The sequence below is a fragment of the Canis lupus genome, chromosome 12, assembly GCF_003254725.2.
Source record: "Canis lupus dingo isolate Sandy chromosome 12, ASM325472v2, whole genome shotgun sequence".
NCBI lineage: Eukaryota > Metazoa > Chordata > Mammalia > Carnivora > Canidae > Canis > Canis lupus.
Window position 1 is genome coordinate 59,273,443 of NC_064254.1, and position 16,273 is coordinate 59,289,715.

Genomic DNA, 16,273 nt, shown 5'->3' on the forward strand with positions numbered 1-16,273 from the left:
GGAATATTCTTCAAACTAGAATTGTGGAAATTCTAGTTTCCTAGATGTCTGCTCAGCATTGGTCAGAGAAATGTGCACAATATCAAGTTGAGTAAGTTTAGCAATAAAATATCTATTGATAAAAAAGAGGAAATACATAAATAAGGCAATGTATATAGTTCTTCAGTTAAATCTATATTATTCATCAGTATTACATGTGTCAGTTATGATGTAGGAGATTCTGGATGGTTAACTTCTTCTTCATATATAATTAAAGAGTCTTCTAAAAACTGTTTAGGTTGGGACATAGGGCTGATATAAACTTATTAAGATGACAGGGGTATTATCTGCTTTAGAGGACTAACAAAACAAACAGATCAAGTATCTGAAGGTGTGATGTCCAAGATCCAAGAATTTTCTTCAAAATCAAATCGTAAAAACAAAACATATACAAGAAAGAAAATGTAATCCAAGTGCACTGAATGGATCAACTATTACAAAAGTGTAAACTGGATAGTAGTTTCACAAAAATGTCATAAGTATACTGGGGAAAGATGGGGAAGAAATATTTGTGTATGAGTGTGTGCATTTGTATTTTGTGTGGAAAAGTTATCCTAATTTTTCATCATAGGAAATCGATATTGTCAAAAATTGAAAAATTAATAAAAACTAGCCTAAGGTTGCCACTTAGAAATATATATATTATATAATATATATACTTATAAATATACATTCACACACACACACACACACACACACAAACACACACACACACATTGCTGTGGCTATAGTCATCGGTTTAAACCTGACTTGCTTGGGTTAGACTTTTGGCTCCATGCCTTACTGGCTGTATGACCTTGGGCAAGAGTTACTTAAACTTTTTCTGTCTCAATTTCCTATATAGAAAGTTGGATACCTGCCTTGTAGCTTTCTTGTATAAGAAGACTGTGAGTTAGTGTTAGAAGGTTCCTGGCATGTGGTATACTTCATAAAAGTATTCGTTCACTAAAATAAACTACATGTTCTTAAATTATTATTATATAACTATTATTATTTAAAATTATCATTAAATTATTTAGTTAAGAGAATTGACAGGTTTCTCCTTTTTGTTGGAAATCTTAAGTGTGGAATGTGTTGGATTGGGATACTGCTAACGTTTATTATTAGGCTTGTAGTACCAGTAAAGTTTTAAAGTTGTCTGAATTTGGTACTTGCATGAAAGTAAAAAAAAGAACAATTAACAATTACAAATTGAAAATTATACCGTAACTAAGGGAAACATTTACATTATAATTTATTAGGAGTCATCATAAACTTGTGAGGAGGGCTATTTTTATTTATTTATTTATTTGATCAAGCCATCATGCTCTTATCTCTGGCTCAGTAAATGTTGATTGAATGTTTAATAAATAGTCCAGTTTGCTGGCTCAACTTCCTTGTGGTACCCTTTTCCACTGTGTGCAGCCATTTTGAAAGTATAGACAATAACCAATTCAAAATAGGTTATATGACTATTTTTTTATAAATTTATTTTTTATTGGTGTTCAATTTGCCAGCATATAGAATAACACCCAGTGCTCATCCCATCAAGTGCCCATCTCAGTGCCCATCACCCAGTCACCCCCACCCCCTCATCCCCTGCCTACCTCCCCTTCCACCACCCCTAGTTCGTTTCCCAGAGTTAGGAGTCTTTCATGTTCTCTTTCCCTCTCTGATATTTCCCACTAATTTTCTCTCCTTTCCCCTTTAATTCCTTTCACTATTTTTTATATTCCCCAAATGAATGAGACCATATAATGTTTGTCCTTTTCCGAATGACTTATTTCACTCAGCTAATACCCTCAAGTTCCATCCATGTCGAAGCAAATGATGAGTATTTGTCATTTCTAATAGGCTGAGTAATATTCTATTGTATACATAAACCACATCTTCTTTATCCATTCATCTTTCGATGGACACCGAGGCTCCTTCCACAGTTTGGCTATTGTGGACATTGCTACTATAAACATCGGGGTGCAGGTGTCCCCGCATTTCACTGCATCTGTATCTTTGGGGTAAATCCCCAGAAGTGCTGGGTCATAGGGCAGATCTATTTTTAACTCTTTGAGGAACCTCCACACAGTTTTCCAGAGTGGCTGCGCCAGTTCACATTCCCACCAACAGTGCAGGAGGGTTCCCCTTTCCCCACATCCTCTCCAACATTTGTGGTTTCCTGCTTTGTTAATTTTCCCCATTCTCACTGGTGTGAGGTGGTATCTCATTGTGGTTTTGATTTGTATTTCCCTGATGGCAAGTGATGCAGAGCATTTTCTCATGTGCTTGTTGGCCAAGTCTATGTCTTCCTCTGTGAGATTACTGTTCATGTCTTTTGCCCATTTCATGATTGGATTGTTTGTTTCTTTGCTGTTGAGTTTAATAAGTTCTTTGTAGATCTTGGATACTAGCTCTTTATCTGATATGTCATTTGCAAATATCTTCTCCCATTCTGTAGGTTGTCTTTTAGTTTTGTTGACTGTATCCTTTGCTGTGCAAAAGCTTCTTATCTTGATGAAGTCCCAATAGTTCATTTTTGCTTTTGTTTCTTTTGCCTTCATGGATGAATCTTGCAAGAAGTTACTGTGGCCAAGTTCAAAAAGGGTGTTGCCTGTGTTCTCCTCTAGGATTTTGATGGAATCTTGTCTCACATTAAGATCTTTCATCCATTTTCACTTTATCTTTGTGTATGGTGCAAGAGAGTGGTCTTGTTTCATTCTTCTGCATGTGGATGTCCAGTTTTCCCAGCACCATTTATTGAAGAACTGTCTTTTTTCTGTGGATAGTCTTTCTGCTTTGTCGAATATTAGTTGACCATAGAGTTGAGGGTCCACTTCTGGATTCTCTATTCTGTTCCATTGATCTATGTGTCTGTTTTTGTGCCAGTACCACACTGTCTTGATGACCACACCTTTGTAGTACAACCTGAAATCTGGCATTGTGATGCCCCCAGATATGTTTTTCTTTTTTAATATTCCCCTGGCTATTCGGAGTCTTTTCTGATTCCACACAAATCTTAAGATGATTTGCTCCAACTCTCTGAAGAAAGTCCATGGTGTTTTGATAGGGATTGCATTAAATGTGTAAATTGCCCTGTGTAACATTAACATTTTCACAATATTAATTCTTCCAATCCATGAGCATGGAATATTTTTCCATCTCTTCGTGTCTTCCTCAATTTCTTTCAGAAGTGTTCTATAGTTTTTAGGGTATAGATCCTTTACCTCTTTGGTTAGGTTTATTCCTAGGTATCTTATACTTTTGGGTGCAATTGTAAGTGGGATTGACTCCTTAATTTCTATTTATTCAGTCTTAGTGTATAGAGATGCCACTGACTTCTGGGCATTGATTTTGTATCTTGCCACACTGCCAAATTGCTGTATGAGTTCTAGCAATCTTGGGGTGGACTCTTTTGGGTTTTCTATGTACAGTATCATGTCATCAGTGAAGAGGGTGAGTTTGACTTCTTCTTTGCCAATTTGAATGCCTTTTATTTCTTTCTGTTGTCTGATTGCTGAGGCTAGGACTTCTAGTACTGTGTTGAATAGCAGTGGTGAGAGTGGACATCCCTGTCTTGTTCTTGATCTTAGGGGAAATGTTCCCAGTGCTTCCCCATTGAGAATGATATTTGCTGTGGGCTTTTTGTAGATGGCTTTTAAGATGTTGAGGAATGCTCCCTCTATCCCTACACTCTGAAGAGTTTTGATCAGGAATGGATGCTGTATTTTGTCAAATGCTTTCTCGGCATCTATTGAGAAGATCATATGGTTCTTGTTTTTTCTCTTGCTGATATGATGAATCACATTGTTTGTTTTACGAGTGTTGAACCAGCCTTGCATCCCGGGGATAAATCCTACTTGGTCATGGTGAATAAACTTTTTAATGTATTGTTGTATCCTATTGGCTAGTATCTTGTTGAGAATTTTTGCATCCATGTTCATCAGGGATATTGGTCTGTAATTCTCCTTTTTGGTGGGGTCTTTGTCTGGTTTTGGAATTAAGGTTTTGCTGGCCACATAGAACGAGTTTGGAAGTACTCCATCTCTTTCTATCTTTCCAAATAGCTTTAGTAGAATAGGTATGGTTTCTTCTTTAAACGTTTGATAGAATTCCCCAGGGAAGCCATGTTTCCCCAGACTTTTGTGTCTTGGAAGATTTTTGATGACTACTTCAATTTCCTCCCTGGTTATTGGCCTGTTCAGGTTTTCTATTTCTTCCTGTTCCAGTTTTGGTAGTTTGTGGCTTTCCAGAAATGCATCAATTTCTTCTAGATTGCCTAATTTATTGGCATATAGCTGTTCATAATATGTTTTTAAAATCATTTGTATTTCCTTGGTGTTGGTAGTGATCTCTCCTTTCTCATTCATGATTTATTAATTTGAATCTTTTCTCTCTTCTTTTTAATAAGGCTGGCTAATGGTTTATCTATCTTATTAATTCTTTCAAAGAACCAACTCCTGGTTTTGTTGATCTGTTCCACAGTTCTTCTGGTCTCTATTTAATTGAGTTCTGCTCGAATCTTTATTAACTCTCTTCTGCTGGGTTAGGATCCATTTGCTGTTTTTTCTCTAGTTCCTTTAGGTATAAGGTTAGCTTTTGTATTAGTTCTTTCCAGTTTTTGAATGGATGCTTGTTTTGCGATGTATTTCCCCCTCAGGACTGCTTTTGCTGTATCCCAAAGATTTTGAATGGTTGTATCTTCATTCTCATTAGTTTCCATGAATCTTTTTAACTCTTCCTTAATTTCCTGGTTGACCCTTTCATCTTTTAGCAGGATGGTCCTTAACCTCCACATTTTGAAATCCTTCCAAACTTCTTGTGATTTAGTTCTAATTTCAAGGCATTATGATCTGAGAATATGCAGGGGATGATCCCAATCTTTTGGTATCAGTTCAGACCTGATTTGTGACCTAGTATGTGGTCTATTCTGGAGAAAGTTCCATGTGGACTTGAGAAGAATGTGTATTCAGTTGTGTTTGGATGTAAAGTTCTGTAGCTATCTGTGAAATCCACCTGGTCCACTGTATCATTTAAAGCTGTTGTTTCTTTGGAGATGTTGTGCTTAGAAGACCTATTGAGAGTAGAAAAGCGCTAGATTGAAGTCAAAGTATAAGTGTATTATTATCTAAATATGTCTAACTTTGGTTATTAATTGATTGATATATTTGGCAGCTCCCACATTCGGGGCATATATATAGATGATTGTTAATCCCTCTTCTTGGATAGATCCTTTAAGTATGATATAGTGTCCCTCTTCATCTCTCACTACAGTCTTTGGGATAAATTTTAGTTTATTGGATATAAGGATGGCTACCCCTGCTTTCTTTTGAGGACCATTTGAATGGTAAATGGTTCTCCAACCTTTTATTTTCAGGCTGTAGGTGTCCTTTTGTCTAAAATGAGTCTCTTGTAGACAGCAAATAGATGGGTCCTGCTTTTTTATCCAGTCTGAAACCCTGCGCCTTTTGATGGGGTCATTAAGCCCATTCACGTTCAGAGTTACTATTGAAAGATATGAATTTAGTGTATATGACTATTTTGAATCTACATGCAGGGATGTACTGAGCAAGTCCTCATACTCAACACACATGTCTGAGAGAATTTTGAAATGGGTGCTACTTCAAAAGGGAAGACTGAGTTGGGAAAAACTTGGAGGATGATGCGGTAAGGACAGCCCTGAGCATAGATGGCAAGCTAAAGAGGAAGCACACACTGAGAACCAGGTGGATAAAACATATTTAGATGATTGTGTGAAGGAACTCCCAGAGGGAGTTGGCACTTAACAAAAACCTGATGGCCTCTTTGTTAATGATTAGGGGCAGCTTGAGCACAGGAAACTTTTTGGTGGCCTATTTTCAGAAATGTAGGAGATCAACTGGAGGAATGTTTGCCTGATGGCATGAGGAAGCCCCATACATTCAACTTCACAACTTTGTTTTACTTTGATTTGGGTGGCAGCATGCACAGATGCCACCAGATAGGATATGAGACATTGATCAATTAAATAGAAGTAGTCAGAATGTAGGCATCACAGTATAGAAGGTTTAGCAGTCTACTTTAAGAAATTCAAAGGTAAAGAACTAGGGAATACTATTAGGCTAACTATATGAATATGCTTATATTTAGTAAAATTTGAAGAATTGTTTAGGGAATAGTATTCAATTCTTTCTTAACTATAAAACAATGATTTCATTTTGTTTACCTAGTATACCTTGACAGATGAGTGAAGTGATTTGTTCTTTGGCTTCTTGAACTCTACAAACTCAAATATCACAGCTAGTACCTATGGATATTGCTGGTTATAGAAAGTATTGAGAATGGTTGTAGATGAGATCCTGATGCACAACACAAAAAACTACCCAAGTACATTTTGTCCACTGTCACTATAAACCCAGGTAGTAAGAATGCTTCATAAAGAACAAAATACAAACCACCACCAACAACAAAAGCTTGATTGTTTGGAGTGGAAAATATGTTTGCTTATTCTGAAGTTCTGATGCTTTTGTGAAAAAAAGCCTTTAGCAGTTCATTAATTTAGACTTTTCTTCATATTTGCATATATCATATTTGCTCATTATTATCACTCGTGAAAACAGGATTTCTGCAGAAGGTAGTGTATAGGTAAACAATGAAATCGTAACTGATTTGAATGTAAAATATGTCTTATGATTTTCCCATGCTGGTAGATGTGGATCAACTTGGAGATTTTTAGCCCACAAAAAACCTCTTTTGTATGTCTCCCTAGTCTATTAATCTTCCACATTATTCAGTATTTTTTAAATCAACTGAATCGTTTTTATGCCTGCTTTAAGATGACTTTTTGAAAACCATATTAATAATTGAACTATGATAGACATTTGATTAAAAAACAAAGCAAAGAAAAAATCTCCCAGCACTGGGATAAGCTGTCATTTTCTGTAAAATGGACTTGGGCATAACACAGTTAAGTCACTTTTTCTCCTGAAATCTTAGGTGATTTAAAATAATTATAGCAACATTTATGGGAAACTGTTGGCATTTTAAGCTTATGAAATTGCTTTCCAAATGTGCACAGAATGTTACGCCTATGTTCCTAAGGCTACAAGCAGTGAACCAAAACTAATAACTGTAAGCTAGCCAGTGCCACACCTGACAAATTGTGATTTGCTGCAAAACTTAGTGTTTGGGGCAAACTTGCTGCAACTAGAACATGCATACATACACACATAAACTAAATTCTCAAATTAGGTATCTTCTTTCAATTGTTTTGGAATCAATCATTTGCCATCTCTTTAGCAAAGTATGTTCTTTAGAAAAATACAAGTGTGGATGATTTAAGTTTTATTATGTCTTTAAAAATAATTTCAATTACTATCTCTGATAGAGTATAGATTCTTTAAGGATTCTATAGTTTTTCTACTAGTCATATTCTTTTTTTCTTTGGCACCATTTGACTTTTCAGCAGATGGCTATAAGGGCAGATGGCCAGTTAACTAAATACGGAACTATGGACCAGTTGGGCACTTAAAATATTTGATCTCCTTTCCTGCATATGTGAAAACTGTTAGATTCATTAGGTCTAGTAAAGGTTTGAGGATGTTAAAAGGTAAGTATTAGACTAATCACATGAAGCCAGGGAGATATATAAATGGCAGCTGTGTACCTGTGGAGATTCATTGTGGATGAGCCTGGCAGAGCCTTCTCAACCACATGAATATATCTGATATACATAGAGAGGTAAAATTACATAGAAAGCTACAAGATCAATACTAGTTATTTCGTGAATTCTTGTACTGATTATTATGAACATTATAAGCAAGTTATAAAGTAGTCACTGTGCTGTATAAATGGGAGAGTAAGACTTCCTGTGAAGTCTTTAAGAATCATTCCAACACATTCATGGGAATTACTCTTGGAGAAGCATATAAAGTTAGAAGATTCATCATACTCACAGGTCTTAGAAGAAGGAAGCATGTGCACCACACAGGAGGCCACATGGGGAGAGGTCAAAGGAGGGGGCTCAACCAGGAAGGTGGGGCGTTGTTAGAAAGTGAGCACATAGAGAAAGTACCTTTATTTTGGTGCAGGTGGTTGGGGAAGGGTCAGAGGAGTACATAGGTAAAAGGCATGAGGGGGTTTAATTGTTGTGTTTGAATGTTACTAGGTATAGTCAGGAGAGGGCAAAAAGGGGAACTTGTAGCAGGGGCCAGCCTATCACAATGGTGCACCTGGTCACCTGGCAGGGCACTCACAGCCTATTTGCGGGGATATTGAAGAAGCAGGAAAACGTGAAGTTAAAAATTTACAGCACAGGGACACCTGGGTGGCTCAGCGGTTGAGTTTCTGCCTTAAGTTCAGGGCGTGTTTCTGCGGTCCCAGGATCGAGTCCCATATTGGGTTCCCTGTAAGGAGCCTGCTTCTCCCTCTGCCTATGTCTCTGCCTCTTTCTCCCTGTGTCTTTCATTAATAATAGGTAAAATCTTTTATTTTATTTAAAGATTTTATTTATTTATTCATGAGAGCCAGAGAGAGAGAGAGAGAGAGAGAGAGAGAGAGGGAGGCAGGGACACAGGCAGAGGGAGAAACAGGCTCCGTGCAGAAAGCCTGACATGGGACTTGATCCCAGGTCTCCAGGATCACTCCCTGGGCTGAAGGCAGGCGCTAAACCGCTGAGCCACCTATGCTGCCCAGGTAAAATCTTTTAAAAAATTTACAACACAGTTTCATATTATCATTTATAGTGATTTATAAAATTTATCGAAGTTCCTAAATGTGTAAGTACTTATGTATACACTATGGATTTTCTTTTCAAAATAAACTAATTTTGAAGAAAAGGAATGCATTTATACCCAGGAATACCAAGGTTTCATACATATAAATTTTGCAGATAATTAAAATGCCAAAAGCTGCTTTTATTTATTTATTTTTCACTGGAAAATAATTTTTATTGAGATCCCACCAGCTGCACAATCTGGTCCTGACATTAAGCTCCTTCTTCCTTTGCAATTCGATCTTTCTTAAGTGGTCCCATGAATGCTTTCTTCTCCTCCACAGTCTGGAATCGGCCATGGCCAAACTTGGAGGTGGTGTCAATGAATTTCAGGTCAATCTTCTCTAGGGCACGCCGTTTGGTCTGCACCAGCAAGGACTTGCGCAGAGTCAGCACTCGCTTCTTGGTGCCCACCACACAGCCTTTCAGCATCACAAAGTCATTGGTCACTTCACCGTAGTGGACAAAGCCACCCAGGGGGTTGATGCTCTTGTCAGACAGATCATAATCAGTGGAAGCGTTGTTCTTGATCAGCTTGCCATCCTTGATGAGATAGCCCTGGCCAATCTTGTATATCTTCTTGTTGATCTCAGTGCGGTGATGGTAGCCTTTCTGCCCAGCCCGAGCCACAGAGAAGGCCACTCGGGCAGGATGCCAGGCTCCAATACAGGCAACCTTGCGCAGGCCCCGGTGGGTTTTGCGGGGTAGCTTCTTGGTGTGCCAGCGGCTGGTGACCCCTTTGTAGCCTTTGCCCTTGGTGACACCGATGACATCAATCATCTCATCTTGCCCAAACACCTGGTTCACAGGCACCTGCTGCTCCAGCCTCTCACGGGCCCAGTCGAGCTTCTCAGCCACTGTGCCTCCGTTCACCTGGATCTCCATGAGGTGGGCCTTCTTCTGGCGCAGAGGAAGCAGGCGCATCTGGGTGTGGGCGATGACACGGATCACCTGGCAATACTTCTTCATGCTGTTGAAGTCCTTCTCTAGCTGCTTCTTGCCATCGTCATCCTGCCACTTCTTGCAATATTTGGTGAAGGCCTTCTTCTTAGACTTATGCCAGTTCTTATAGAAGCGCCTTTTGCATTCGTCACTGATGTGCTCAGCAAAGATGGTCTTAAAGGTACGGAGGCCTCGAGGGGTTTCCACATAGCCCACGATGCCCACAACCACCATGGGTGGGGTCTCCACAATGGTCACAGCCTCCACCACTTCCTTCTTGTTCACCTTGGATCCTGGCCGGTCCACCTCCCGCACGATGTGAGTCATGCCGGCCTTGTAGCCCAGGAAGGCTGTGAGGTGGACAGGCTTGGAAGAGTCATCCTTGGGGAAGCTCTTCACCTTCCCACGGTGGCGGCTGCTGCGTTTCCGAGGCAAGAAGCCCAGGGACCCGTGCCTGGGAGCGGAGAACTTCCTGTGGGACATCGTGCCGCCAAGTACAGCCGGTAGAGCTGCTTTTATTTTTAAACTAGCCTCCACACCCAACATGTGCTCAGTGTGAGGCTTGAACTCATAACCCTAAGATCAAGACCTGAGCTGAAATCAAGAGTCAGACACTTAACCAAGTGAGCCACTCAGGTGCCCATCAAAGCCACTTTCATTTTAATATTATTGAACATTTTTCCTAAAAAAGTCTATTGGGTAGACAGAATGATGGCCTTTCAAAGCTGTCCTATTCTAATCCCTGGAATCTGTAAGTATGTTATTTATGTGGCAAGGGTATATAAGGCTGGTAGAATTAAGGTTGTTCATCACCTGACTTTAAGATAAAGAAATTGTCGGGGATCCCTGGGTGGCGCAGCGGTTTGGCGCCTGCCTTTGGCCCGGGGCGCGATCCTGGAGACCCGGGATCGAATCCCACATCGGGCTCCCAGTGCATGGAGCCTGCTTCTCCCTCTGCCTGTGTCTCTGCCTCTCTCTCTCTCTCTCTCTGTGACTATCATAGATGGGTAAAAATTAAAAAAAAAAAAAAGATAAAGAAATTGTCCTGTATTATAGAAATGGGCCCAAAGCAGTCACAAGAGGGATCAGGAAGCAGGAGAGTTGATGTCAGAGTGATGCAACAGGAAAAAGACTTCAATGACCATTGCAACTTCGGAGATGAAATGAGGCTGCAAACCTAGGAAGAAAATGTCTTCTCCCCTAGAGCCTCCAGAATGAACAGAGCTCTGTTTACACCTTGAGTTTAGCCCAGTGAAACTCATTTTAGAAAACAGACTTCTAGAAGCATAAGACAAATTTGCATTTTCAGCCACCAAATTTGTGGTAATTCATTATAGCAGCAATAGGAAACTACTACAGTGCAATACACTTCACTGCTTTTAACCAAGAGCATTAACTCAGGAAGTTCATGAGAGAGCTGAAGGATGGATAATACAACTCTGAAGTTGTTGTTGTTTTTTTTTTTATCCCCTCCAGCCTATACACTGTCAGCTGCCATCCTTGCTTTTGTTATCTTGCTCCCCCAAGACTTGCACCCTCTACTCTTGAGCAGCAGGGGAGCATAGTAGTTAAGGTTCACATATCCTGAGGAGTTCCTTCCCACTCTGCTACTTTGGATCTATGAGACCCAGGGCAAATGTATTTACCTCACCAAACTTCACTTTAAAGGGGAAAAAAAAAAGGAATATCGATCTGTCAAGGTTGTTGTGAGAATGAGATAGATGATGTTTGTTAAGTGTTCAGTGATCATCACTTCAACATTGTCAGGGCTGACAAGGCACTGAGTGAAGACCTAGTGATCTAATGGTTGGTTATGATGAAGCTACAACCAAAATCTAGAGGCCTTTTCTGCCTCTTTCACTTTGGAGATGGGGGACTGTGTCTGTGTACCTGAGGTTTGTAGGCATCTGGGTTTCAGATGAAAGATGTAATTCTACAGTTGTGTGTGGTGTGGCTCTATATACTCTTTCTTTATAATCCCTACCATATGTCATAGACAGCAAGTGCATACTATTTTTATTTGTTTTTACTCATTTTTTAAAGTAATATGTGCTTATTGTAAAATATTAGGCCAGAATACAAAGTGTATGTGGTCAAAGTAAGTCTTCCTGCAACTGTTATCCCTAGTTCCCTAGACCTCCACCCAGGAGGCAACTTGTTTTTCATGAATCCTTCCTGGGATAGTCTATACACATTTTAATATATGCTCAAATCCTCATCATTCAGTCCCCAGGTTTCTCTGTACTTTCTCTAGAGTTCAGATTTTTTTAGAACATCTTTTTGTTCCTGCTAAGTTTTTACAATGATCATTTTCATTCCCTGTCTGGCATCTGCATGACACTGATGTATGTATGTAGATATATATTTATTTATAAATTTTAATTTATTCATAAATTTTAATTCCGGTAGAGTTAACATACAGTGTTGTATCACTTTCATGTGTAAAATATAATGATTCAGAAATTCTATACTTTACTCAGTGCTCATGGTGGTAGGTATACTCTTAAACCCCATCACCTATTTCATCCATCTCCTCCCACCTGTCTCCCTTTTGATAACCACCAGTTTGTTCTCGATAGCTGAGTCTCTTTTTTTGGTGTGCTTCTTTTTCCTTTGTCCATTTGTTTTATTTCTTAAATTCTGCATATGAGTGAAGCTATATGGTGTCTTTCTTTCTCTGACTTATTTCAATTAGCACTATACTGTCTAGGTCCATCCATTTGTTGCAAATAGCAAGATTTCATTCTTTTTTATGGTTGAATATTATTCAGCTATAAAAAAGGAATGAGAATATACATATATCTCATTTCATTATATATATTTATAAACATATTCTTTATCCATTCATCTATCAGTGGACACTGGGGCAGCTTCCATAATTTAGCTATTAATAAATAGTGCTGCAATAAACATAGGGGTGCATATATCTTTTCAAATTAGTGTTTTCATATTCTTCAGTTAGATGCCCAGTAGTAGAAATACTGGATCATATGGCAGTGCTATTTTGAACATTTTGAGGAACCTCCATACTGTTTTCCACAATGCACCAGTTTGCATTCCCTCCAACAATGTACAAGAGTTCCTTTTTCCCCACATCCTCATCAACACTTGTTGCTTCTTGTGTTTTTGATTTTAGCCTTTCTAACTGGTGTGAGGTGATATCTTATTGTGGTTTAGATCTGTGTATCCCTGATGATGAGTGATGTCGAGCATCTTTTCATGTGTCTGTTGGCCATCTGTATGTCTTCTTTGGAGAAATGTCTGTTCATATCTTCTGCCCATTTTTAATTGGATTATTTGGATTTTCTTGGTGTTGAGTTCTATAAGTTCTTTATATATTTTGACTACTAACCTCTCCTTGGATATATCATATGCAAATATCTTTTCTCATTCAGTATGTTGCCTTTTAGTTTTATTGATTGTTTCCTTTGCTGCACAGAGCTTTTTATTTTGATTAGCCCCAATAGTTTATTTTTGCTTTTGTTTCCCTGTCCTCAGGAGACATATCTAAAAAAATGTTGCTATGGCCAGTGTTAGAGAAATTGCTTTGGCTATTTGAGAGTTTTTGTGGTTTTATACAAAGTTTAGGATTATTTGTTCTAGTTCTATGGAAAATGCTATTGGTATTTTAATAGAGATGGCATCAAATCTATACATTGTTTTGCATAGTATGGACATTTTAACAATATTTGTTCTTACAATCCATAAGCATAAAATATCTCTCCATTTTTTGTGTTGTCACTTTCTTTCACAAGTGTCTTACAATTTTCAGAGTACAGGTCTTTTTACCTCCTTGGTTAAGTTTATTCCTAGATATTTTATAATTTTATAAAAATTTTTATAAATTTTGGTGCAATTGTAAAAGTGATTTTTTTCTTAATTTCTCTTTCTGCTGCTGTACTAGTGTATAGAATGCAACAGATTTCTGTCTATTGACTTTGTATCCTGTGGTACTACTGAATTTATCAGTTCTAGCAGTTTCTTGGTGGTCTTTAGCTTTTTCTATAGGTAGTATCATGTCATCTTCGAATAGTGAAAGTTTTATTTCTTCCCTACCAATTTGGATGCCTTTTATTTATTTTTTTGTTGTCTGGTTGCTGTGGCAAGGACTTCCAATACTATGTTGAATAGAAGTGGTGAGAGTGGACATCCTTATCTTGTTCCTGATTCTAGCAGGAAATATTTCAGTTTTTCACTATTGAGTATGGTGTTAGCTATGGGTTTTATGTATATGACTTTTCTTATGTTGAGATATGTTCTCTCTAAACTTACTTTATTGAGAGTTTTTATCATTAATGGATGCTGTACTTTGTTGAATGTTTTTTTCCTGTATTTATTAAAATGATCATACATACGGTTTTTATCCTTTCTTTTGTTGATGTGATGGACCATGTTGACTAATTTGAGAATATTGAATCAACCTTGTATCCCAAGAATAAATTCTACTTGATAGTAGTGAATGATTTACTAAATGTATTGCTGTATTTGGTTTGCTAATATTTTGTTAAGGACTTTTGCACCTGTGTTCATCAGAGATACTTGCTTGTAGTTCTCTTTTTTTGTAGTGTCTTTACTTGGTTTTGGTATCAGAGTAATGCTGGCCTCATAGAATGAATGTGGAAGTTTTCCTTCCTCTTCTATTTTTTGGAATATTTTGAAAGAATAGGTACTAACTCTTCTTTAAGCATTTTGTAGGATTCACCTTTGAAGCTATCTGGTCCCGCACTTTTGTTTGTTGGGAGTTTTTTTGATTACTCATGAAATTTTGCTGGTAATTGGTCTGTTCAAATTTTCTTTAGTTTTTAGTTTCTATTTCATTTATTTCTGCTCTAATCTTTATTATTTCCTTCCTTCTGCTGGTTTTAGTTTTTTTGTTGTTGTTCTACTTTTTCTATTTCCTTTAGGTGTAAAGCTAAGTTTTTATTTGAGATTTTTCTTGCCTCTTAAGGTAGGCGTATATTGCTATAAACCTCCCTCCTAGAACAGCTTTTGCTGCATCCCCAAAATTTTGAACTGCTGTGTCCTTATTTTCACTTGTATTTATGTATTTTTAATTTCCTCTTTGATTTCTTGTTTGATCCATTCATAGTTTAGTAGCATGTATTTTATTTAACTTCCATGTATTTGTGTTTTTTCCAGATTTTTTCCTTATGGTTGATTTCTAGTTTCAAAATATTGTGGTTAGAAAAGATGCATGGTATGACTTTGATCTTTTTTAATCTGTTGAGACTTATTTTGTGACTTAATATGTGATCAATACCGGAGAATGTTCCATTTGCAGTTGAGAAGAATGTGGCTCCCTCTGCCACCCCCCTTGTTTGTGCTCTCTCTCTCTCTCTCTCAAATAAATAAATAAAATCTTAAAAAAGAAAAAAAGAATGGCCTTATGAAGAAAGGGTTCTATAATGCCCTGCAGTGCAATGTCCTCTCTTCATCAGAATTTGGTGCTTCAGAGATGTCTCTCATATATGTTATATGTGCCCTACGGTTGTAGTTGAGCTGTGTTTGCCTTCAATTCAATAATCTGCTATGGTTCTTTTTGCCTGTTGTGGGAAGCATTTGGTCCTTATGTTGTTAGTGGGCCAGTCTGGTGGTGCCTTTGCCAATGATGCAAAGATGGCAGAATATGTGGCCAGGCATGCCGTACCAGCAAAGGAGGGGACCTGCAGCTGCTAGGACCAAGGCAGGTTGATTGGAGCTGAAGAATCTGTGGAAGCACATGGGATGATGTGTGTTATTAGCAAAGTTTGTGCAGGTATGCTGTGGGAAGGGACTTGGAGTGGAGGCTTCACTGGAGGGGACGTGTCCACAGAGGAACATAAGGGTGAGGTACCCTATTACCAAGTTACACAGGGAATATTGGTGCTGCTGATACCCCAGGTGTCTGCGTGTTTATGTTGGGGATAAGGGGAAGGAAATAGTGCCCACCAGCTCCTTTGTTTCTGGAGAAGTCTCCCAATAATCCCTGCCACTCCAGCACCCACTCTGAGATGAGTAAGCAAATCTCTCTCCCATATGCCCTAGGTGTTTTTCAAACTGCTGCTTCTATGTTGCATTTCTAGGGGGCTGTTTGTTGTGCTGTCTCTTTAAGCAGATGAGGGTATTCAGTTTCCTCTCACCCTCCCAGCTTTCCTACTAGTCTTCTGATTTTTAAAGTTCCAGGTTTTAAGCCCTGCTGATTGTAAGAACTTGTAAAATTTGGCCCCTCTAGATTTCAAAGTTAAATGTCATCAGGACTCATCTTCCCTGTGTGTGCTCCCTGATATGAGAGACTGTTTCTTTTTCCTTTCCATGCCCACACATTCCCTTCCCACCAGTCCTGCAGTCCCTTTAGCTCCTAACCATGTCTTCAACCTTTCTACCCTCTTTGATGTGGCCTCTTCACTATATTAAGCTGTGGGAAGCTTGTCCAGCTAATCTTCAGGTCATTTTCTGGGTTATTTACACTGATGTGGCTGTTATTTAGTTGTATCAGTGGGACAAGGTAGCTTAGAGTCCTCCTACTCTGCCATCTTCCCCAGAAGTCATAGATGGTTCTTTAAGTTTTACTTTCAAAATAATTTTCTATCC

General features: G+C 38.4%; 2 protein-coding genes across 2 annotated transcripts in view; one reads left to right on the forward strand and one right to left on the reverse strand.

Annotated features, from left to right (window-relative positions):
* The window catches only part of GRIK2 (glutamate ionotropic receptor kainate type subunit 2), a 1,069,280-nt gene that overhangs the window by 127,348 nt on the left and 925,659 nt on the right, over positions 1-16,273 (forward strand).
* On the reverse strand, positions 8,919-10,210 carry LOC112658524 (60S ribosomal protein L3). The gene has a single exon (XM_025444766.3). It carries the CDS (start codon positions 10,184-10,186, stop codon positions 8,975-8,977), a length of 1,212 nt encoding a protein of 403 aa, XP_025300551.1. The 5' UTR covers positions 10,187-10,210; the 3' UTR covers positions 8,919-8,974.